Raw genomic sequence first — 25,051 nt, 5'->3', positions numbered from 1 at the left:
GTTATTAAAAGCAAAGATCTGGAGTAGGATGTGGCCCTTTGGTTCTCAGGAATGTGCTGGGCTCCAGGTAGTGACTGTTCTAGGTTTAGGTTAAAAAAGGCCCTTGGGATTTCCCCATCCAGCTCTGCCTTTCATTTGTTTCACTGATTCACTGCTTGAGCTTGGGTACAAATTTTCCTCTTCACTTCTGCATTTCCTTATTGTAACTTGAGTGAAATAGGCACAGGGTGCTTCCCACCTATTTCTGAGAAAAAAACTCCTTCAGGGGCAGCCCTTAGGTGGAGCAGGATTGCCTAAAGAGTGCTCTGATCCTTAAAAATGTTGCAGTACCTGCCTCCCATAGGGCTGGCTGGGCAATTCCAGTTGGAGCATCCATCTTCCTTTGGCATTTTTTAAATAAAGTCTGGTGTTGGCTTGCTGCCAAGTGCTAAGGGGATGTTTTCCCATGGTAATTTTACACTTGTCTGTGGGAAAGCTCTATCACTGAAGGTGCTTTGGCTTTTAATTCACAGGCTGGAAGCTTTAGGGCAGCTTTTTTAGGACACCTTTTTTTGGACAGCCCTTCTTAAGGAGGAAGACCTATTCCCTTGGAACTTAGACACTGGAAATCCCTGTCCTATCCCTTACCCTCCTTCACCTGATGGTGTCTTGACACCTGTAATGGCACAGTCATTTATGTATCCCTGCAACCATAGTAACACAGTGCTGTTGGTGCCAGGAATTTAATTTACCAAGGACAGTGAGGTGCTATTTGGCAGCTGGGACTCAGGGGGCTCTTTCTGCTGCTTCAGGAGCAATGTGAGAGGGGGCACAGGGTGGGAAGGATGAGCAGGAGGGGGAAATGGAAAGATAACATGGTTTTGTCAAACAAGCTACTAAAGCCCCCTGTAGGAAAACACTTGGAGGAACCTTTTCTTCTGACATGCCTGAGGCTTGAAGTTCCAGCCAGTTTTATGATCCTGTTTTATTATCCCAGGTTCACGTTGCTGAGGAAAGATGAGCAAGAACACTTTCCAGAAGGTTTCAAATGGAGGTTGCTTGCACATCATGCAATTCATTATCTAAAATATTCAGTTTTCATGATGAATCTTGAGGCTGAATTGAAATAGTGTTGGCTTAAACCAGTTAGCTTTTGACAATACACAAATAGCATTTAACAGCCAGGATGTATTTAATTTCTTTGCCAGGTTGGAAGTGGCTCTAACACACACCAGGTGGTGGGCTGTTGGTGCTGTACCCTTTCTGGTGGCAGTTTTTCAGACATCTTAAGTATTTTGTAATATCTTTTAATGCAGGTAGACTCAGGTCTTTGTGCTTGCAGCTGTGAGGATGAAAAGACCCTGTTGGCTGTTCAAACAGCCAAAAAACCTTGTGAATTTTAACAGAAACAATGCAATTTAATTGCTCTATTGATTATAATTGTTCTATTGATTATAACCTGCATATCTTTTCCTCTTTGTTGGTGAAAATATTAATGTATTGTGGGATTTTATCAATAGTAGCTTTTAGTTCAAAGAACTGTTGCCACAGCTGCTGAAAGCAGCTGAAGAATCTCCGTTCATCTTACTGTCAGCCATCTATTATTTTCCTTTGTGAAAGTTCAGTACTGAACCCACAGTCTGTAAATAAGAGGATTAATTAAGCAAAATGTATATGAAATACTCATCTGGGATCAAAACTGCATTTTATTAGTAGCTGTTGATAACAACAGTCTTCTGAAGGCCACAGATTTTTATGAATAATTCTTCAAATGAATTAACTGATGCTGCCTTCCAGGACACAGTCATTTCTTTGTTCACCCCACTCATTCATCACAGTTGAAAGAATTTCCTGACTAAAAACCTGCCAAGCACACCTGCAGAAATAAAAGTGTGCTGGGGTTATCACCCACATCTGGAGGGCATAGGAGTCCCAGAAGACTCTTAGTGTAAAAACTTCTTCAAAGTTTCCATGTCAGGCAGTGTTGTAATGAAAAAGCTCGTAGAATGCCACCAAGTAGACAAGTGGGTAAAAATTCATTTATTCTGGTCTAAATTTGTTTCATTTTGTGTAATTTTACATTCACTATTGGCAAAGGGGCAAGGTGTTGCTATATGGTCTTAATATCTGGATTCCATTAAACTTTAAGGTTTGATTTGAAGGACTTTCTGAAGGAGAAATTTGATGATGGGTGAGTGACCATGAAAAGGTTCATCTTGTATAGCTCTCCTAAAGTAAATTTTGGGAGGGTTTTTTAATGAATAAACAAGTAGAAATATAAACAGTCCCTTGCCATGCTTCCTCAAAAGGTTGAGAGGGGGAATGAGAGGGGGAAATGTGGTCCCTTCTGTGCTCTTTCCAAAGCAGTTCACTGGGCCATAATTAAGCTCAGAAGCAGAAAAAAGATGTTTCTTTGAAGGGCATATTGTTCTTGCCCAGCTGTTGATTTCTAGCTTGAAGCCCCTATAGAATTCTTATTCCCTGCTTCTCCTTTCTGCAGGGAGACACTTAAGAATGGCTGAGTATGTGGGTGTGGGAGCAGGAAATTAAATCTATCCCCCTGCTGAGGGACTTTTGCAAAAATGTTTACCTGCCTTGCTTCTGATGGCAAAGCTGAGTAGTGTGGAATACAAAGAATTCTCTGTGGGTTTGTGTCTGTGTGCCCACACAGGATTCATGTCTGGCTTCTGCCTGATCACTGCACGTGCTTTAAATCTGTAGCTGGAAGCCCTAAATACTGCAGGAGTTGTGTTTGTCTCCACTTCAAGGCCAATTTCTAGATTTGCTCAAGGATTCTATAAGTACCAATCCCTAATTATTTTTTTCTGCAAGCTTCAGCCTGCTTTCCATTCTGTCTTCACAGGAAAAAAGAGTTTTCTGCCTCCTGTTCTGAATAGACAGCAAAATAGTGGATAGGTTTGTGTGGGGTCTCAAATGCCACATCCCTAATACAGCAGTTGTGTTTGACATCAGTGAGATGGGGTCTTTGGGGATCTTGGAGAAGCTGCTGATGAAATTCAAGGTGGCTGATGAAAATATTAAATTAAAATAAGACCTGTTAGTATTCCAAGAAAACAAACTTATTGGGAGAATACTTTGGGAGGAGGACAGGAGTTTTAAGGGTTTGGATCCATAAACAGTGAACATGAAGGCTTGTTAGAGCCCTTTATTTATGCAGGTTTTCTGTCAAAATGCTATTACTGTATTCTGTAATTCCTTGGAAGTATGAAAGCAAGATTACAGGAAAGCTTTTAAACTTTTCCAAGTATTTTCTCTGTGGTTGTAGTGGTAAATGTAGTATTTTTTTTTTTTTTTAATCTGCATGGAGCTTGATTTAAGTCAATAGACTTGCTAGTGTTTGAGGTTTCCTTCCTGTAACTGAGTTGTAAAGCATAAGTAGCTGATGGAAAAATCCTATGATAGTGTTTGGTACTATTTTTTTTTCCCCCAAACCAGGTTTTACTGCCTGGCAATTACCACTCTTTAGAACGTTTTCTGCAAGCATGCACACATACACCTAAACTAATTTCATTTTAAGAGTTTAGGTCCTAGCAACAGGGAAGCCACAGCATTTTTGGCACTGCCTGTGTGTTTAGGGAAGTGTATCCAGTGTCCCAGCTGGTGCCAAAGCTGTGTTGCCATGACTCCAACCTGGGTGAAGCAGATTAATGCCAGCCCAGGAGCATCTTTTAGTGCTGCTGTCTGTGACCTGAGGGCAGCATCAAATCTGCTGCTCAGAGGGAAAGCTCTGGCAAAGAAATGAAGCTATGGAAATGAGAAGCTGTGCTGAGTCCCTAGAGCAGGTAAAGGCTGCTAGAATGGAATAAGGCAAAGCCTCTGGACCATGGGCATGCAGGAAAAATCTCCCCCAAATTGCTTATTTAAAATGGGAGAGTGACATCTTGTGGGCTCAGTGTGCACCTCTCCATCAGCAGCCCCGTGCTGGCTACTACATCCTTACTCAGGGTTTGTTTTAACTGCTGTGTTGTCCTGCTGCCTAGGAGTAAGGGCAGTTTGGTGTTGAGATGTGAAGCTGCTCACTTCTGTGTTGCAGAAAGTTCTTGGGTGCCACTAAGTGATGTTAAGAGTCTGCTATAAATCAGAGACACCCTCCCTGTTTCCTCTTGGCACCTCCAAATCCAAAGTGTAAGCTTTTCTTCCTTGTTGTGGCTTTAACACAGAGTGTTAAATGGGTAACTCCTAGAAATCTGTCTGATTGCTTCTGTTTTCCTGTCTGGTGTTGCAGCAGCCAGCAGAGCAGCCAGCAGAGCAGCCACGATGATGATTCCTCCCGGTTCCTGAGCCCCCATCTGCGTGAGGACAGGTGAGTCTGAACTGCTCCCTGGAATTCTATGTCCTGCCCTGCTTGGGATCCTCGTTTATGTTCCCTGTATAGCTCAGAGCTCTTTAACATGGGATTGGCAGTATCAGTATCTAAGATGGTTTTTCACATCTTCTTGAACTCGTGGGACAAATGCACCCAACTCCTAAAGTAGCTTTTGTTTGCCCTGGAGACTTATTCCTCCAGACTGTAGCTGGTGTAGATAATTTCATCAGAATTCATAGAATCATAGAATTTTCAGGGTTGGAAGGGACCCTTCAGATCCTCCAGTTCCAACCCCCCTGCCATGGGCAGGAACACCTCCCACCAGCTCAGGTTGCTCAGAGCCCCATCCAACCTGGCCTTAAAAACTTCCAGGGATGGATGGGGCTTCCACCACCTCTCTGGGCATCCTGTGCCAGGGTCTCACCACCCCATGATGAAGAACTTCTTCCTAACATCCAATCTAAATCTCCCCTCCTCCAGTTGGAATTCATTCCCCCATGTCCTATCACTCCCTGACATCCTATAAAGTCCCTCCCCAGCTTTCTTGTAGCCCCTTGACACAATAAGGTCTCCTTGGAGCCTTCTCCTCCCCAGACAGAATAACCCCAACTCTCTCAGGGTGCTCCAGCTCTCTGAGCATCCCCATGGCCCCTTCTCTGGACACTCTCCAGCACATCCATGGCTTTCTTGTAACAGGGGCTCCAGAACTGGACACAGTAACTGATGTGTGCTGTTGGTTACCATCTCTGATCCTCAGAAATACACAACTGAAATCTCCTGTGTGTCTCTTGTCCCCAGCAAAGGACAACATTGATTAGCTGTTGCATTTCGCTTCTGATGTGTTGTAACAGCCCTGAGGTGTCTAGAGCTTGTGTGTTGCAGCTGGGTGAGAATTGCTGTGATGTTCCAGGAGAAACTTTAGTTTCTTGTGCTTTGGGTTGATTAATGACTGCATCAAATAAATTGCAGCATTGGCACAAAAGCTGGTGAGAAACGAATGCTACGTTTTGAACATGATTTATTCTTCTTGCTTTGCTCAGAGCCATATGATTAAGAGTTTTGCTGTATCTTGTAGCTCAACTTTTGAGCCTGAATTTGCTTTATTTTCTTCTGCTGTGCATGACCTATGAGCCTTAAGGCTGCTCTCACCTTTCTATCCTGGGCCAGCTCCCTGCATCCCTGTTTCCATACTAGCATCCCTGGCCCCAGTGTTACACCTCCATTTTATTTGTTAAAATTCCCATTATTTTGTTACAGTGGAGCTGTGTTGCATTTGCCTTGGTTGATATTGTGACTGTGGGTTATGGTGAGCCCACACCAGGGATTTGGGAACTGATTCCTTTCTGCTGCTGGGTAGTGGATGAGAGCTTCCCCTCTGCCTGCTCAGCTTTGGGTACAGCCCCTCAGAACCTTGTTTCAGGTCTGTTACTCATTTATTCCAGATAAGCTGTCTCTGGGGTCAAAGGTCTGTCTTACTGTGTAGCAGGGCAAATATTTACTGGACTCAGATTTTCCCCTCTGCTGTCAAAGGCCAACAAATTGAGTAAGAACAAGAGTGGCTGAGGAGGCATCTGAGGAATGGACTCACTTGAGGGAACATCCTGACCTTGAAGAATTAATTAATATCCCAACAGACTCTGGCTCAGAATTAGCACTTGGTTGTTGGAGCTTATTTTTTCCTCCATATGTTTCACTCCAATTATCATCCTCAGGTGCTGTGGAGCCTGGCACAGCTGACCAGTGGGGAGTGGTGTTTGCAACCAAGAAATAGAAAATCTGACAGCTAAGGAGATGGGTACTGAAGCCATCCTTGGTCTTCCTCTGTGTAATGCCTGCTGTTATAACATTAGCTGGGATTATATAGGTTAAACAAGGCTGTGCTTTATTATTCCTCAGACAGGAGCTTTCTGGGTGTAGTGAGAAGGGGGAATCACTTGGAAATGCTTACAGTTCCAGGTGGAGAATAAACTGGAGCCTTTAGGCTGATGCTAAGAATATCTTTTGGCCGGAAAGGAAATCTTTTAGGTGCAGCACAATCAGATCTCAGACCTATTTATGCAGAGCCAGGGTGATGCTGAGCCTGCTGACCTCTTGCTTAGGACCTGCAAGATTTTAGCAGCCTAGATATAATTACAAGTAACTTCAGTTTCCACAGAGGATACTGATTCTAGAATGATCTTTATGAAAACCAGTGAATTGCCTCTGCCACTTTGGGATTTTTCTCCTTTGCCAATGTAATTGCATCAGGCTCCACTGGTATGATCTCCCTTTGGATACTGATATGAAACTTAACCAGAAAGTAACTCCAAAACGTTTTCAGCTTTATGTAAGGTGTGAGGATGGACATGAATTAATAAGAAGGCTACCAAAACCTTTGAGCCTGCTGTTTCTGATTCCTTTTAGCAACACTCAAGATTGTTACTGAGGTGTCCTCAATCTGTTAAACTTGTGAAAATTGAGGGAGGAAGCTCTTTCTGCTCTTATGGGGGTATTTTTGACTGCTAAGAAAAGGTCTCCCACCCACAGATTTGGAGCTCTCTGCCTCTGTTACAAAGACACAGAGGTAGGTCTGGTCACTTATCAGTTGCCTATATCATAGCAGCTCTTAAACCCCCAAAACACCAAGAAAAACAACAATCAGGATTTCAGCAATCCTGTGAAGTGTGGCTAAAACTGAGCAAAGTAGGGGAGAACAAGAAACTGTGGGATGTAAAAAAAAGTGGACTTTCTCCTGGCTTGTTGCCTCTGGGCTCACAGGCAGGAGAGCAGAGCTTGAGCACCAACCTCAGGACAGCTGGGAAAGTGCTGAAAGAAGCTACCCCAGCCAAAAATAAAGGAATGCTGAGTTGCTAAGTTGACTCTGGGATAAAAAAAAAAAAATAAATTCATAGCTGAGGGTGGCTGAAAACTGGATCAGGCAGAGGCAAGATATTAACTGCCTGCCTGCTCTCTGTAAAAGATGGTACCAGGGGATGCTGCTAGGGGAGTTACATTCTGTGACAGATTTCCAAGGACTGTGCTCCTTGGTCATGTCAGAGAAGACTGAGGACTTTGTCCTGCTGCTGGCAGATGCATTTGGTGCTCTCTAGCAGTGTTTTTTCTTAAGGTGTGAGAGCAAGCTGTTGGTTTGTGTGTTGGGAAGTATTGCCATGGTCCAGACCCCATCCCCTGAGCAGATGTCCTGCAGCACAGCAGTGAAGCAGGTCTGCCATCTGCATGTCTCTTCTCTGAGGAAAAAGCTTCCTTTCTGCAAAGTCATGTAAGTTGTCATGTGTCTGTTATGCCTGGTTCTTTATGCTGAGTGGGAACTTAAACAGATTGATTTTTCATGGGGTAATGTGATTTACTGGTATTTATAGAGCCCCAGAAGGGAGAAGTTAGTGGGATAGGCTAGAAAGTGAGGTTTTTCTATGAATTTAGGGCTCAGTTCCCTGCTCTCTGATTACATGGGTGAGGCTGGGTAGGTTGCTTCAGGTTGCTATTTATGAAGTAAGGGGAATTCCTTTTTTACCACACAGGAAAATAGAACTGGTGATTTAAATGTGAGTTGCTCAGATGCTGAAACACCACAACTGTGTAAGGATGAAGACAGGAGCTGAATTACTGAGTGTCCAGGTAGCTGTGGGTGCAGGAGCAGCTTGATAAAAGCAATTCCTGGGGTGGGGAAGGTTGGGATGGAGCCAGAGGCTGGGGTGAGATGTGAGCAGACTCTGTAATCACCACCAGGAGAGAAGTTTATGTATGAATTACCTTGAGCTTTCATCTAGATGAAGCCAAGGCTCACAAGCCTACTTCTGCTTTGTCCAGGGGATTGTTCTCTGGCATGACACTGAAGCACCCATCAGGGTTAGGATGCAGAGTATGTTTTAATTAAGAATAAAATTTAAGCTACAGAGGAAACATCAGTCCTTAGACTCATATGTGGTCTGAAGAGACAAACTGCTGAAGAGAGGAGAGCATGGAAAGTGCAAAGAGAGAAAGCTAGAGGGGAATGGAGGGGAGAAAAGTGAGTGGCAGTTTAGAAGAGATCAAATCAGAAAGATTTATATTAAAAACCTAACAGAAATTAAAAATTATTTACATGAGAGAGATCGGAATGGAGGAAATGGGGAAGAACATTAAGAAATGTCAGTTTAATTGACATGTCCTGCAGCTTTACTGGTCCCTTAATCTGGGCAGTACCATATTCTGCCAGTTCCAGGGCTGCAGGGCTTGGTTTTCCCTTGTGTAAGCTAATAGGGGTTTCTCAAGTGCTGGATCAAAATTCACAAGAGCTTGCAGGGAGATTAGGGAACAGTTTAAGACATAAATGAGTTAAAGAAATTCTGAGTGCTGCTTGGATTCCTAGGAAGTCAGGTCAAGATCAGAAAAGAGCTCCAACTTTGAAAATGTGCCCAAGTGGCATCCTCAGGGTGTGTGCAAGAGGCCAGGATAAATTCTGTATTTTATTTATGTACCCAGGACTTGAAGCAGCTGCAGAGAACAAGAGAGCAGAATGTGCCCATGGCTCTGCCCTTGCCTAGGGGAGGGTTTAGGCTGAGGGAGCCTTGGTTTGCATGTCTGGATGTGATGAGTCCACAAGAAGCAGAGGGCAGTGGCTTTGTCACCTGAGCTGTGCCAGCCCAGGCAGGGTGGCACAAGCCTCCTGCATTATTAAGGAGAAAAGCTTCCTGCAGTAAAAGGGAAGGGCTGCTGTTTTAAAGGTGATGATTAAGTAGAAGCCAGCTGAGTGTAAAATTTGGGGAGGCTGCCTCACTCCTTTGCCCCCACAGTGCTAGCTCAAAGGGATGCATGAACTTGGAGTCTTTGGTAGAAAGGGTTCCAATATTAGTTAAATCCCTGAATGGCTTTAATCTACCATGGATGGTTTAGGGAGGTTTCCAAAAGTGATGCTATATACCTCGTGGAGGAGACTTGAAGGATAATGAGCACTCAGAGGGTCCCAGACCAGAACTCGATGCTCTTGGAATAACTTCAGGGTGAATTTGGATTTGGACCTAGCTCCACACTCCAAGTCAGTTGGACTTAAATAGAAAGTTTAACCAGAATGGCACAAGTCTCCTTTGTCATGTGGGAAAGATGGTTAATATTTAGAGTCAGAACCCTTTTCTGCTCTCACCTGCTGGTTGTTGTTGCTTCCTGAGCCCTATTCTGTGCTGTAGAAGACAAAAACATCTTGAGATCACATCCTCTTTGGATTGCCAGGTGAGCTACTGTCAGCACTGTGAATGGAAGTATCACTGGCACTGTGTTCCTCCTATGCCAAAATATGGGTTTTTTTCTTCTCTTTTTTCTTTTCAAGATGGGCTGTTAGTTGCAGAGTGTATTTATGTTCAGCTGTCAGTGGGGGTAAGGCTGTTCTTTTCATAAAAAGTCAGTATTGGATTTGATTCATCAAAATTGGGCTCTTCTTGAAGTCTCTTCCATTCATGTTCTCCTTTCAGATTAAAGAGACCAAATTTGAGAGCACTTTGATTTGAAGCCAGGGGAATATTCCCTATTGTTCCCTCCTCTATGACACTGAGGAATATGGGAGGACAGGTACCCCTCCTCTGCCTGGGGCCAGAGCCTGCAGAATTAGTTGACTTTCTTGTGCTTTTTCTACTCAGTGGTGGTTGTTCTGTACGTGTGGAGCTGTGAAGAGTTTGGAGCAAACTTGAGAGCAGAGTAGTTTTTTGCTATCTCTAGAAATGGAGACAATTAGCATGCATCTGGGCATTAGCTGATTGCCACTTGTGAGCCAGTTTCATTGGTAACATGTATACATTTGGTGGACACCATGAATAAAGGAGATTATGTGAATCCTCACCATCACTAAAAAGAAATAAAGCTTAAAATTTGGCCCTCTCTTCCAAGCTGTCATGGCAAAATGATACCTACCTATTTCCCTCCTAAAACTGTTTGTTAGCCCTGAGGCAGAGCTTGCAGTGTGAGAACCACCATCCAGATCAGTAACTTCAGAAGAAAAGGCCTGGTCTGGCATTAGCTGTGACACCAGGATAAACCAGGATTTGGATTTGTTTCTCTGTTTGCTGATCACCTCTGTTAAGACTTGGATACCCCTCAGTCTGGCTCCCATCTCCCTGAATGCAGAGGAGCTCTGACAAGCTTCCCATGGCTGTGTCACTAAATCGTGATGCTCAGGAACATGAGGAGGTGGTGAAGAGGTGTTTCAGTGTTTTTTTTCCTTACCCTAGACACTGGGCAGACTCTTTCCCTTTCCCTCCTGTTCCCAAGAGCAGAAGTTTCAGTTATGTAACTGTGCTTAAGGAGTGGTCACCCCATCAGCTCTGTATCCTCTGGGAGCACTGGGATGCTCAGCAGGTCAGAGCTTCCCCAGGTGTTTAACAAATCTCTTTTTGATGGGGATGCCTTTTGCACCTAGCATGTGGCCTGGGACACATCTGAGGTCTCCAAGTATCCCTCCACTTTAACTCCATGTGCCCCAAACTGAAGGGTCTGGGAATCACTGGTGATCTTTCCTCTTCTTGCTAAAGCTCTTAGAAGGAAACTGATGCTAGATATCAGTGCAGGGTTTCCTTCAAAAAAGCACAGTGTAGGCAATACCTCTTTGTCTCCCTGTCAGGAAAAACCCACCTTTCTTCCTACTGGGAACATTTCAGCTGAGATGTCATTAGAACCCCAAATCTACCTCTGAATCATGGGGGGGGGGGGATGTACCTGGCAGTCCTGCTACAAAGAAAAGCTCTGAAAGTGCATTGCTCCCTGCTTCCATCTGATGTGGTGTGACTGAATACAGTGCAGTAAAACCAATAACAGCAGCTCATCTGGTTTGTCATGTGCTACTGAAGTTTTTTTTTGTTGATATCATTTGTACACAGCAATGTCTGGGATGCCTGGTCATGGTCTGGGACCTTGTGTGCTGCTTCAGTAGAAGCAAAAGGGGATTTTGGCTGCACAGGACTCAAACTGTGGTGAAGCCAGAAGTCAGTTGGTAGAGAAGATGAACAGTACAGGAGAATGCAGATAACAGAACTTGTCCTTTTCTTCTCTATGGCCTTTGGAGCCAAAAAATCCCAGTTTGAAAGGGGCATTTCCCTCTCCAGAATACAGCCTGGGAGGTGGAAGGGAAACTTGCTTATCCATCTGCTAGCCAGCAATAAAAGGCTAGAATGTCATTCCAAACAGACATTCCAGCTGAAACAGGGACCAGACGGTGCCTCAGCTTGTCCTGGTGAAGTCAGAAGACTGAGCTGCTGGTTGTGAGGTCTGTAAGAAGCACAGAGCATCTCTTTGGCCAGTAATAGATTTTGGGATTCCAAGCAGTGGACTAAGGGTGTCTTGAGGGGTGGGAGCCACTTATACTGATACAGCTTTAATCTGTCTCAGTTGTTAAAAAGAACTTGAAGGTTTCAAGCTTTACCTGACAGTCCTGGAGATGAGCTGGAGCAATGTTTCCTAATTTATAATAACTTGTTAGGCTTGCAGTGGGCATAAAAGGTACTCGGGTGAGTAGGTGGGAGAAGTATTGCAGGAACAAGGAGGTTAAACTCACTTTTTGAGCCAACACATTGACAGACAGGTCTGGCATACACTGAAAGGCAGAAACTGAAGGCTTTTTTTTCTTTTCACAACAATTTTCTACTTCTCACACCACAGTTTTTTTAAGAATTTGGGACCATGGCTTAAGAAGCTGAATGCATAGGAGGGAGGCTGATCCTTCTGCCTAAGCTTCAGTCTGCAGCCGGAGGAAAAAGTGCTGTTGACCCATGGTACTGCTGCCTCAGCCTCCCAGGAGGCTCTGGCAGGTTATATGAGTGGTGGAGGGGATCTGGGAATAGCTTTTTTCAGCTTAAATGCATGTGCTTCTGCCCTTACAGAGACCTTTGCAGGCACTTGCTTACGGTGCAGCCATCAGCTGTTTCTGAAACCCAGCTTCTCAGTGCAGGATGTTTCTTTTTTAACTTTTCTGCAGGAACAGAAAAATGCTTCTGAAATGTAAGGGTGATTTCCTGACCAAGTAATTCAAGTTGTTTTGGATTTGCTTGGTAAATATCCTTCTCCTCTTCTAAGGTAGCTGCTATCACTTGTACAGTGCAAATCTCTTAACAAATCAGGGTTTTTTTCTTAACTTTACATTCAGCACACTTGAGGATGGCCTCTCTTCCATGCTGTGTTGGCTTCTACATGGGAATGGACAGTCAAGTTCAAGCCTAATGGTAGTTGGTTAATTCTGGCCTTGAGAATTTCATTCTAGTAACAAGAACTCATGTTCTTTGTTTCAACAGAGAATTCTTAATTCTTTTGGGGGTTTGTATCTCATGCCATAGCAGCACCATACCTGGCAGAGACTTAAAGGCAGCTGTGCCTTTAAAATTGAATTGTCTGTGATGGAAGAAACCTGAGAGCAGAGAAGGGAGGCCAGTGCCTCCTGAGCACATCAACCTCTTCTGAGATTGCTCCATAGCTCTGCCTTCTCATCAGCCTCGTCACCGCTCCTTCCCTCTGGAGCCAAACTGCAGCAACATCTCAAGAAAAGCTGTCCTAGAACTGCCCCAATGGTGGCATTGCATCTTCCCACGGTGGATTCTGATGTCACCACTCTGTGCCACTTTTTCCCCAACACTCCTGTGACTGTGTAAACAAGCTGGGAGCCCATCCTCCCTCCATTCAAGTGTTTCACTCCCTTGCTGCTGAAGCGACGCCTGCTCAGATTGCTGGGGAGCACGTTGGCACTTGGACAGCCTTCCCCATTTCTGCAGATGACCATAACCATGTGAGTGCTCACTGACCTCTGCATTTCTTCTTCTTTTATTTTTGCCTTCTCCTCTCTTTGTGTTTTTTCTCCCACCCATTTCTTTCTTGGCCTTTGCAGAGCACTGGTTGTGCCTCTCGGTGGTCGCATGCGTCTCCCCACTGCACCATGCAGCGTGACAAGGTCAGGCATTGCCATGGGACAGCTCTGTCCTTGAGCCCCTGGGTTTTTTTTCCTGTGCAAGTGTCTGACCTATTGCTTTCCCTTGAGCCTTCTCTGCTGCTTGGGTTTCCTTCCCTTTCCTTAAGCTCCCCACCCCAAATCTTCAGTTGCAGTATGCTTTGGTATGTGCTCCCTCTTCCTAACCCCTTCCTCCTGTTCAAATGGCAAACCAGAGGTAACAAGGGGCTGCTTGAGGGACAGGGGTCTAACAGTTTCCAGCAGTGCAAGATTTTTATTTCTCTACTCTGGAAAAGGAATTTTTGCTTCAGGCTTAGGCACAGAAATGCTCAGACTTCCTTCTGTGAGCTTGAGCAGTTGGTTTGTGTGGCACCTACTGTGCACCAGACCCCTCAGAAACTGGCAAAGTTTATTCTGGGGTCCCCAAAGAAGTGTGGCTGTGTGACACTGGGAGTCCAGGCATCCTCTGCCTTGTATTCCATTTTGCAGCCTGCCATCCTTGGTTCTACCCTGTTGCTGATGCCACTGCTGCTGGAAGGCTCCTCAAACATCCAAGAGTTTGGGACTTGGGCTATAGGATGCTCTCTCTGCTGCTCTGAAAAGTCTCACCTGTGTCACAGACCTGGGTTTTGAGCCTTTGCTTTAGCTACTTTCTTCTGCCTCACGTTTCAGAAATGAAGGATCCAGGACCTTTCTCTATTTCTCATGAATTTGCAGTCATTCTTCTAGGTTTTTATTCTTCAAGCCAAAATACTGTAGTATGTGTTCTTGCTACAAGGGATTCACACATTAATCTGAAACACAGGATGTTATTATTTTTGCCCAGGATAGGATATTGCATTAGGCACCCAGTGGGTCAGGATGGGTACAGAAGACTTTGTTTCTCTGGCATGTTTTCTGTGATTATCCCTTGGGCAGTACCAGCTCCATTTGAGGATTTAGCTTGATGTACTTGAAAGACTTAAGTTGCAAAGCATCCCAAGTGTTGTGGCTCTTAGGCACTGTTATGAAAGACCAGATGCTCAGCATGATCCTGAGTAAAAATCATATTCTGTTAAGATATGATGTGGTGTGATACTGCTCATTCCATGCCATGAGATATTTCAGAATATCTTAAATGAAAAGGGAGATGATCAGACTATAATTCTTCTGCCCAGGGTAATGAGGTCTCGTTGCCTTTGCATTGGTGGCTACGAGGAACTGGCAAAGGAAAGTGAAAATTAGAAGATGAATTTCCTGACAAATTCAAATCATTTTCTATGAAGCGTGGTGTGAGTCATGAAGTTGGCTGTTGTTAGCCTGCCCCTTTTCAGAGTGGGTAATTCTTTTCTGGGGTGGGACAGGATATTGCACCATCTCAAACAAATGGAAGGTTAAGAGTTGAAAGATGCTGGACAATGAGGGGAAGAAGCAGTTCTGTGAAAGCAGAACCCTTTTGTTATAATATTGTTCAAGAAAGAAGCAGCAGCAATCTGAATCATCCCAGTTTCTCCACCCTCTGATAATAATCCTTATTCTCACTATTCCTCCTCCTCCAAAGCCTCTGGAGGGAATTATTTTTCTTCACCTTTTGATGCAAGGCAGCTTCTCTCCACTCACTTCTTCCAGACTAGCTGCAGGTATTGCTTTTCTCCTGGGATGCTCTTCTACCTTGCTCTCCCTTCCAAGCCCACAAAATTCCAACCTGCATTCCATGACAAGCTCTGTATTTGCAGAGAAAGCAGTGGCTCCCAGGCACCTCCCATGCTGTGTGACTACAGCTCCCATGATGCTGAGAGGAAAATGCAGATTTTCATTTCTGGAAATGAAATGCCACGTGGCTTCCCAGCTGCTGCAGCAGAGAGGGAGCCCCTGCTCACTCCCCCCTCCCAGCTCTGCCCCAGCTTGCAGGTGGTGCAGTTTCCTCTGGTTTTTTCTGCCAGCAGAAGCTGTAGAGCTGCAGAACACCTCTAACTTGGGGAAGGACGTGGATTTTATCCTCCTGGCACATTTTCCTGGGGGTCTGTGCACCTGTACACTAAGGTGCATAACAGTTAAACCCTCTCCTCCTTGCACCCTGGCATTCTTCACAGCAGTTCTGTCTGCCCAGGATGTTTCATGTTGCTTCTGCTTTTCCCTCCCACTACTTCTGTTACTAACAGGTTTTCATGTACGTGCATGTTTCACAGATGCACAGGGCTTTCTCACTGCTCCCCCAATTCTTGCAGACTTTCCTTTCTTGCCATATGGGAGCATCAAACTGTAGCTGAAGTGTTGCCTCACAGGTAGCATGTTGTGTTCCATGCCTGCAGGTCATGTATCTTTTGTAGTGAACTCACCTGAGCCCTCTCAGCTCCTTGTTTCCATTCTGTGAGCACTTGAATAAATGATTTTTTTTTCAGTGATTTTTTTCAGTCTTTCAGGGGTGAGGCTGCTCTGGTTTGTGTGAGGGTAGAACTGGGCAGTACTGGGCAGTAGCACAGCCATACTGGGGTATCTATACACAGGATGCCCTAATGGCTTTGAGTGGTGACAATGTGTGGCTGTTGGAAGAGGGAGTAACACTTGCAGATAGTGCTTAGAACAAGCAGTGCTTTCTAGTTTGTAAGATTTTGTGGTTTTTTGGAGGCAATTAGGAGCTCAGTCCCCGAGCTAACGTAACTATTGCTGTAGCTATTTACAGAGCTCTGAATTCTTAACCCAGCTTCAAGTGTGTCATAGTGGGTTGTTCCCTTCTGAAAAGTGGATTTCCTCAGGAGATGTTTCCTGTTTGCTCTGAAGTTTGTCAGCTATTGCACCCAGCTGGAGCTACAGATAGACCCCTGGTGTCAAGAGGCTGCAACGTGGAAATCCAGCTTTTTTGGAACTGCAGTCAGGTTGTACTGGTTCTTCAGCTTCAGATTTGCTGAGATCCTTCATGAGGCTGCTTGTGGTTTTTCTTTGCCCTCCGTGCTGCTATGAATACTTGTAGCAAAATGCACAGGAGTGAGGAGTCTGCCATTAAGGGACTGAAGTGGTTCCATAAATCAGGGGTTTGGGAACAGCGTGTGCATGTGCTGGTTGTATCTGTCTGCTCTGGCTGTCTCAGGGTTATTCAGATTATTGTCATCAGTGTTACAGCATAGGAGGCATTTGGAAATGCATTTAGTATCCAAGGATGACAATCCTTGTCCTAGTGAGTGTAACTTGGGTGGTGTGCTGATTTTTTCCCTACGTGGCGCTGGATTGGCTATGTTGAAGCTGCATTTATATCCCCAGCAAACCTTGGGGTGGAGATTCAGAAAACCTGTATTATGGCATCCTGGGGCTCGTGATCTGCAGGAGTTCTTGAGATGTGCTTTAATGCCCTGCTAAGCAAGGTGCTGCTTTAGAATATGCTGAATAAATAGGTGAAGTGTGGCAGGCTCTGTATATGCAGATGTCTGTGTGGCTGCATCACAACAGAAACCCCTACCAGAAATATCCCTTCCTTGGGTGCCAAGAGAGGGCCTGGCAGGAGTGTTCACTGTATATCATATACTGCTGGCCCTTTTTAGAGGTGTTTGGAGTGTTGAATGTATTTCTCTGATTACATTGGACATCTGCATGGCACTGACATCTGTGTTCTATATCCCAGTGCATGCTGATGGCAGGACTGCACAGGACTTAATGTAATAAATGTGAATAAAGGGCTTAGTGTGTTGGGAAGGATTTTCCAGCGCCCTCGGTTTCTGTGTGTGTGCTGTGCTAGGCTGCTGGATGAATAAGCACTTTCAGGCAGTAACATTTCCATCCCTTGGAGGCTCTTAATTTGACTGAGCTCTGCAGTGTTGTTTCTGCCTCCCTCCCAGCCAGGGCTGCTCACGTTTGCTCTGCCAGAGAGCTCCCAGGAGCTGCCTACAGCAGTTCCCCGGGCTGGGCAGCTAATAGGCTCCAGCCTGTGATTTACTGGAGTAAAGTAGGCCAGGAGGAGGCTGCAGGAGCAGGGAGGGGACATGCTGGTGATGAATGGGGTGGCATGAAGTCACTCAGCTCCGCCAATCAGCTGCGGATGCCTCTTGATGCTGGGACCAATGTTACCCAAGCTGATGATTTGATGCTTGCAGCCTGAGCTGACTGTGCATCAAAGAGTTCCTAGTTTAGGCCCAATCATTTCCGAGTGTTCCTGAGGTGAGTGTGCTCAGTAGGGTGCAGATGTTTAGCTTCCACCTTGCATTTTTCTCTGCACGTGTGACTCTCTATAAATGGTCTGTCCGGGATGTTTATTTGGCACCGTTGCTGCTCCACCTGGCTGGGCTGGCCTTTTTCACTCCTTCTTTTCAGAAGCTGCCTCTTCCTTCCCTATTTCCATCTTCCTCACATCTCACCCCCCTTCTCCTTTACCCGTGCACTGCCCAGAACCCACTTCCTTTTTCCCCAATTCCTAAAGTACCCATTTGGGGATTGGTTTGGTCACTCTCCCTTCCTGTAGAGCAAGAGGGAGAAAGAGCAGCATGTCTGGAAGAGGGGTTGCTTGCCTGCTCCCTGCAGAAGCTCAGGCTTGAAAAGGAAGCTGGGAGGAGGGTCCTGTCTGATCCTCAGCATCCTACTAGACCTTTGGTGATGTGGGGGAGGAGCTGGGGTGGGGGAGTGGAGATGGCAACGATTTTTGCCTTGTGCCAGACTCCTATCAAGGATCTAAATTGGGACCATCTGCTTGACATGGTTTTTCTGCCCATCTCTGGGCACAGAAGGGAAAACTTGGGACTAGCTCTTCAATGAATTTTTATTTTTTTGTTTTTTTTTTTGTTGTTGTTCTCCTCCTCCTGTCAAGCTGGTTGCCTTTTTCTTCATCCTCTTTTGACTTTCCCTTTCTCTCCCCTCCCTTCTCCTCTGATGCTCTTGTTTACTGGTAGGCCAAGCAGAGAACATGGAGACGTCTGATATGGCGACAGCAAAGGTAGGATGGAAATGCTGCCGACCTCCCTGTGCGTAAGTGGTTTCGTTTGGCAACTTCTTACTCTGTCTCTTGCTCTTTTGACTTTTCTCCTGACCCCTTTTCCCTGATGCTGGGAGTTGGTACTGATGCTGGGAGTTGGTACTGGTGCCGGGGTTGATGATGGGATTGGGGTTGTGGCCATGCTCTCTCTGCGTGTTGCTTTTCCTGCAAGATTCGAGAAAAAAGGTGAAACGTTGATGCTCTGGGTGAAGGCTGTGAGTGGGTGAGTGGGCTGTGAGTGAGGAGCAGCAGAGGATTCTGTGTGGCTGTCAGGGGCATTTTGTCCCTAAAGCCCTGGAGGGAGCCGGGATGCTGGCAGCAGCCAGCTCTGCTGCTGTATGGGAAAGTGACACTAGAGGGTGCCTTGGGGGCAGGTTTCCAGCTCCTGGGGACTGTTGTGTGTACAGAGTGCCTTTTGGCAGCCCTCTTTTTCTTTTCTTTTTTTTGAGAAGGATCTCAGGGGAGAATTGAGTGAGAAAGTAATTGGAGTCTGTAGATGCTCCTCTGTTGCCTGTGCTGCTTGCTTGTAGCAGGTCCTGCTTGCCTGTGGGCTGGCAGATGGGAAATCTGTGGGAATGGAACTGAAGAGGTGGAGATGGGCTTGTGGGGTAGAAATGGGACATGTATGGCTTCAGCAGAGTTCAGTGAGACCTGGGATGTCTCACCCCTGAATGGTTATATCTCATGGCAGGAACCACTGATTATGGCTTTGCAGCAAAGGATTTGGTGGTTTTGGGTTGGTTTTTTTTTTGTTTTGTTTTTTTTTTAGCACAAGCCTGTCACTGGTGTGACATCCTTTGGCATCAGAACGAGGTTAATGCGCAGGGAATGTATCTGCAAAATGTCTCTGGTGCTGCTCTCTCTGCAGGGTTTGAAATTAAGCATGGTTGAGAAGAGCCCTAGTTTGGGAAAAGGTGGGAAATGGCACGAGTTGTTATAAAGCTCCTGCTTTTGGGCTGGCACTGAGCTGGATGCTCTAGCATGGGGATGTGGCATGCTGTGTTCTAGGAGGAAACAGTTCTACCTGGGGACAGAAGTTAAAAAAAAACCACAAAAAACCCAAGAAGAAGCCCTGTGGTGCTGTTAACAGATGGTAGGGCTTATTCTTATCTCAGCTAGAATTCAAGTTGGGTTTGAGTTCTCCCTTTTTGCTCTGGTTTCTGCTAAATACCATGTACTTCTCAGTTCCATTTCCCACCCTGGTGAGCAGCTGCCCTGGGACTGGGTTGGATGTCAGGGCAGGTTTTGAGTTTTTAGTGCCAGTCAAATACTTCTGGATGAATGTTGCTTTATAAAGGTGAAATCATCCTTGCTATCATGTTTGGTCAAGCTTCAAGTGCCTGACAGTGCAAACCCACTGAAAGCTGTAGTGCTTGGAGAGAATTACCACTGAGAAAGCTGAAAGGCCAGGGGCATTGGAGCCAATTGGAAATGACCCTTTCCATTTCACTGAGAGCTTCTATGGCATTTGGGGAGACTCTGCCTTTTCATTTTTGAAAACCAGACACGTTCAAAGACAAACCCAACAAAGCCTCTTCAAAATCCTTTTTGTCTGTACCTGTTTTTAAGGGTTTCTAGTTTTTAATGAGAGGGAAAAATGAGCTGTGGTGTTAAAGCACCATCTTGGTGTCAATGTGATGACAACCTGATTGATCTGCTGAGGAAAATGACAAAAAGGAGCCTGGTATGAACCTTCTGAAACGGATACATCTTGGAAATTAGTGATCATGTAAATATTACTGGAATGTCTACAGGTTTATTTGGACTTGTACCATGGCAACAGCTGATGTTTAGTCCCCTATTCTTTGTTGAAGCCCAAATGTTCTTCCATGGCCTGTTTTCTTGTCTGAGTTGCAGTCAATTTATCCCTGTTGGGTTTGGTTTGGAACCTCTAAGGGATGGCATTTAATTTGTTGGACTTAGCTTAGGCCCTGGACTAGCAAAGAACTTCAGAGAAGGTTCAAACAGGTTTATTTTCTCAGCTTGAGCTGATGTCAAAAATGTCCATGGGATATAACATCAGGATGTTACTTCCATGGCTTCTCCCCATTGTCTTGCACTGCCACTTCCCTTTCTGCTGGGGAACCTTTCAGGGTGTCTCAAGAACTGGCATTTCCTGACATGCCAAAGGATGATCCCATATTCAGCTCACTAAAAACAGAGAGGGATTCACCTTTTGCTATTTTGCCACCTGTGGTTTTAATCCCAGGGTAATGGATTATTCATCCCCATCCTGAGACTTTTCAGAACTTTTGAGGAATCAGAAAATTGTTCCCACTTTAGGCTGTGTGGCATCTGGCTTTGGGATGGTGACATGGGGCTGTGGCACCTCACAGGTACCCTGCTACAAGTAGGAGCCATGATAGCTTTGTCCTTGCTGAGGGCAAAGGGGAAAAGTAGTTAACTTGTTAGAGAGAAGGAAGAAAAATAATCAGGCCAGCATGAAGCTGGAATGTTTGCTGGGAAAGCATGAATCACAGGTAGTCAGCTACTGGAAGTGAGGACCATGAATCAGTCAGCTGCTTTTCATTCCTCTGCCTCTGAAAGGTTCTTGTTCTCTGTTCTGCAAGTCTAGAGATGGAAGAGCCTCAGACCTTGTAGTGTGGGGCAGGGGATATTGAAGCACCTTGTTTACTTCCTCCATCCTGAAGAAAATTTGGTCCTTTTCTGAGCTGTAATGGGATTGAGGAGTGCAGCCAGAAAAGATGCTGCTTTACAGTGCCCACAGACCTTTTGCTTGGAAATTATTTCCTTGGCCTTTATCAGCTGGCACTTGCTGGGGATTGCTTGGGGAAGGAAGTGGAAGGGAAAAATGACAACAGAGTAATGCAAAATAACTGTGAATCAAATAGTGCTAAATATTAAATGCTGTCATAGCTTTGTAGCTGCCTCTATGCTTTCAGCTCTCATCCCTGACAAGGGAAGTGACAAAATGCTGTGTACAAATTGCCTCTTTCTTACCATCTGACCAAAATACAAGGGAACAGTGAGACCTAATTCATAACTGTCTGCACTTTGTACAGTTGTTCTTGTCTGTGCAGAGGGCTTGTAAAGCACTGTCCCATCTGGACAGAACCATTTGGTATTCCTTTCATCCAAGCAGGAGGTCAGAAGGAAAAAGAACACACAAAACAACTCTGGTTTTGTGTATTACAGCCCTAACTTTTTTTAATTCATGTGGCCTTGACAGTTTATAGTTACAGGCCAGGAAAACATCCGGTCTTTTTTTTCTAACTCCTTTTTTTTTAAGCGACTCATAACCTCCAAGTCTTTTTTCAGTTTGAGAAAGTTTCAGCCTGGTTTTTACTTTGTTGCTGTTTTTAGTATTTGTGTGTGTGCTGCTTGACTTCCTCATCCTGACTGGTGGTGAAAGCAACCAGAAGCCTCAAGGGAGGGAGGCTGCAGTCCTGGGCTTCTTGCTCTGGAACAGAAGTACTCAAAAATGTTGCTGGCAGTAAGCCAGGTTCCAAATTATCTTCTTTTAATCCTTTTTGAAGTTTATGAGAATTTTGGCTGGGAGGATGGACAAGGGGACAAGGCAGGACAGCAGACACCATGTGAATTTGTCTTATTTTTATTTATTGTTTGTGCTTAGCAAAAGATGTACCTACTATGTTGCAGTTAAAAAAGAAGATTTCTTTCCCAAGTCATCAAAATTCTATTGCAATAAGTAAATACTTTGACCTGCAGGTTTTTATACCTAGGAAGAAAAAAAAGGATGAACATCTGATCTCATATCCTGTAGGAAGGGTGGTCATTGGTGGAAGTATCCATATGGCTCTGTAAATAGGTCAGATACAAAATGAGTACAAAATAAAGGGGATTGGGATGGGAAGAAATAATGAAAAAATTGGGGGGAAAGTGATCTGATGACTGAAATATGAAAAGGAGCTGGAAACAGGCCACAGCACAACGTGAAGGCAGTCAAAATGCTATGAACAAGCTGGTAGGGGAGGGATATAAAGAAGGAAATGAGAAGAGAAGGAAGTAGGAGCAGGTGTAGAGAGAAGCATCTTGCTCAGAAAGAGGCAAAAGGTGCAGTTGATGGTGATGGTCAGGACAGGGCCATGATTACAGGCTGGAGAGCAGCCAGACAGAAAGGGACCTGGGAGTCTGGATTGCCAGGAAGCTGAACATGAGCCAGCAGTGTGCCCAGGTGGCCAAGAAGGCCAATGGCATCCTGGGCTGGCTCAGGAACAGCGTCGCCAGCAGGTCCAGGGAAGTGATTCTGCCCCTATACTCAGCACTGGTGAGGCCACAGCTTGAGTCCTGTGTCCAGTTCTGGGCCCCCCAGTTCAGGAAGGATATCGCGGTCCTGGAGCAGGTCCAAAGGAGGGCAACCAGGCTGGTGAAGGGACTCGAGCACAGACCCTATGAGGAGAGGCTGAGAGATCTGGGACTGTTCAGCCTGGAGAAGAGGAGGCTCAGGGGAGACCTCATTGCTGTCTACAACTCCCTGAAAGGAGGTTGTAACCGGGAGGACGTTGGTCTCTTTTGCCAGACGACTTTCAACAAGACAAGAGGGCAGGGTCTCAAGTTGTGCCAGGGGAAATTTAGGTTAGATATTAGAAAGAATTTCTTTATGGAGAGAGTAATCAAGCATTGGAATGGGCTGCCCAGGGAAGTAGTGGATTCTCCGTGTCTGGAGATATTTCCAAAGAGCCTGGATGTGGCACTGAGTGCCATGGGCTGGGAACCACGGGGGGAGTGGATCAAGGGTTGGACTCGATGATCTCTGAGGTCCCTTCCAACCCAGCCAGTTCTATGATTCTATGATTCTATACAGCATCTTGTGCAGATGCAGGTGTGTGGCTGGGGGAGAAAGGGCTGAGCTTGGGGCGTTCCAGAAGTTGTAGGACTCTTAACCTTGTGATGATCCTGAAGCTCCAGTTCAGGAGATCACTGCCTTTCTCAGCACAATTGAGGGACAACTCTTCCAAATGGCTGAATTTGGAGATTTTAGTAAGATAAGAGAGGCTGTGGTAGGTGAGACATAAAGGAGACAATATTGTTGTGTTTGCAGGCTCTTGTGATTGCTGATGTTGGCCAAGACAGCACCCACTCTCAGAAATCTCTCACTGTTTTCAGGCATTACAGATGTTTTCAGGAATCATGAAAACAAATTACAAGGAAAAGCAGTGTTTATGCTTTTACTTCTGTTTTTCTATTCTTTATTATTCAAATGGAGAAATATTTATTTTTTTTTACCAAAATAAGAATGGCTTGGGAAAGCTCTTTTGTATGCAAAACACAATCATAAAAAATTTGTCACTGACATTTCTCCAATCCAGACCAATCCATCATTGATCCTTATAACAACCATGTAATGAAGATCTCCCCACAATGCATAGATCCACGGGCAAGTGCAAAGACATGGATTTATAGGGCTTACCCAGGTTCCAAACAGAGTTTTCTGTAGCAGAGCCAGAACGGGCTTGGGTCTCATTGCCACAGTTCTAGCACTGCTTTTTTCTGGTTTCCCATTTTCCTGTTTTGTGGGATGGGTGCTTGGGATGGAGTAGGAAGATAATTTATCTGGAATTCTGCTTGTGTGTGACTTCTAAGTATTCTTAGCACTGAGGAGGTGGACAGGGTGGCTCTGCATAGCCTGTCTCTTGGTATCTACATATGTTCTTTTGTTAATGTATTTAAATTTTAACCTTTTTTTTTTTTTTTTTTTCTCCTGGAGTGGTTATGTGCAGAGGATGGAGAAAAAGGAAGGGGTTTGGCCATGCAGCATTAATTCACAGCCTGACCAGTCAAGTGACTGGGATTGGGACTGTGCATAGCAGAAGACAGTGGGAACCTCCAGTCCCTTCACTGAGGTTGGAGAGCAGATCCAGCTGAATTGTGAGAGAGGTGGCTGTGCCCTCCAGTAGGATGCTTAAACAGACACTTCCTTCTTCTAAGAGGTCTATTTCCTTTAATAATTTCCTAACCCTCATGTTATTTAAAAAAGAAAGAAAGAAAGAAAAAAAGTACATGACTGCTTATCTCTTAATACCTTTCTTGCCTGAGCTTTGATTTCTAAACATGTGACTCTGCAGCATTAGTCTGTCCCAGATTTGCCAAGCTTGCAGGTCTCCTGACCCATTTTACAGCACTGTGATTTGCTTCCCTCCTTGACAACCTGCAGGCCACAGATAGAAAAGCATCTCCTGGAGATGCTCAATGAGATGCTCATTGAGTCCAGGTTGGACCTAATGAGGGCAGAATTATGTGGGGTGAGATCTGAATGTGTGTTTCCCATACTGTCTGTCATCCTGAAGTGCATGTGCCCAGCTTTAAGTGGCTGTTTTTTTTTGCTTTTTTTGTTTTTTTTAATCAAGAAATAAACAAAAAGGCATGTTGCAAAGTGTTGATGTCAGAAAATTCTCAAAGCAGGTATTTCAGATCTCTCTGCTGAGTACCCTGAGCCAGGGTGCTGTGCATCACTTCCCTTCACAGATGGAGTAGGAAACAGTTCTACAGAGGATGCAGTTTCACACAAGTTGTTTCCTTCTGCATCAGGCACACCAGCATGCTGGTATTTAATAATGAAGAGTGAAATATGTCATAAAAGTCCCTCCAAATAAATCTATTTTAGCACTGAGCTGAATTTTCTTAATGAGACTTAACTCCCCAGAATAAGATGTCAGTATTAATTGCACAGTTTCATTAACTTCACCCCTACCACCAAGATCCTGTTTCCTTTTACCTGCCCCGGAATGACCAAAGCCCTGCACAAGTGACTTCCTGCCAAATTTGGAACAGGAACTTTGATTCCTGTCATAAATTCAGGATTTGGGACAATCAGGAAAAAAAATGTGGTAGCTTTATTAAACAGTATCTGAAACAGGAGAAGCACATGCTTGTCACTTCCCAAAGCAGTACCACATGGGCACCACAGTCTCAATGCTTCCCAAGGCAGTGA

At 45.0% G+C, this 25,051-nt stretch overlaps 1 protein-coding gene across 6 annotated transcripts in view; it reads left to right on the top strand.

Annotated features, from left to right (window-relative positions):
* The window catches only part of GRAMD1B (GRAM domain containing 1B), a 93,702-nt gene that overhangs the window by 5,928 nt on the left and 62,723 nt on the right, over window positions 1–25,051 (top strand). For 4 of the 6 annotated variants that reach the window (XR_003988551.1, XM_030464903.1, XM_030464902.1 and 1 more), the window contains exon 2: window positions 4,226–4,303. Coding sequence is in view for 5 of the 6 variants with exons in the window: in XM_030464903.1 (XP_030320763.1) it covers window positions 4,226–4,303 (78 nt within the window). In the remaining variant the exon portion in view is untranslated. Of the gene's footprint in view, window positions 1–4,225; window positions 4,304–12,955; window positions 13,044–24,522; window positions 24,582–25,051 lie in introns of those variants that run through there. The other 2 variants (XM_030464908.1, XM_030464905.1) reach the window with 2 other exon arrangements.

The sequence above is a fragment of the Calypte anna genome, chromosome 24, assembly GCF_003957555.1.
Source record: "Calypte anna isolate BGI_N300 chromosome 24, bCalAnn1_v1.p, whole genome shotgun sequence".
Lineage (NCBI taxonomy): Eukaryota > Metazoa > Chordata > Aves > Apodiformes > Trochilidae > Calypte > Calypte anna.
Note: the sequence above shows the minus strand (reverse complement) of the source record. Positions and strands in the feature narration are given on the sequence as shown.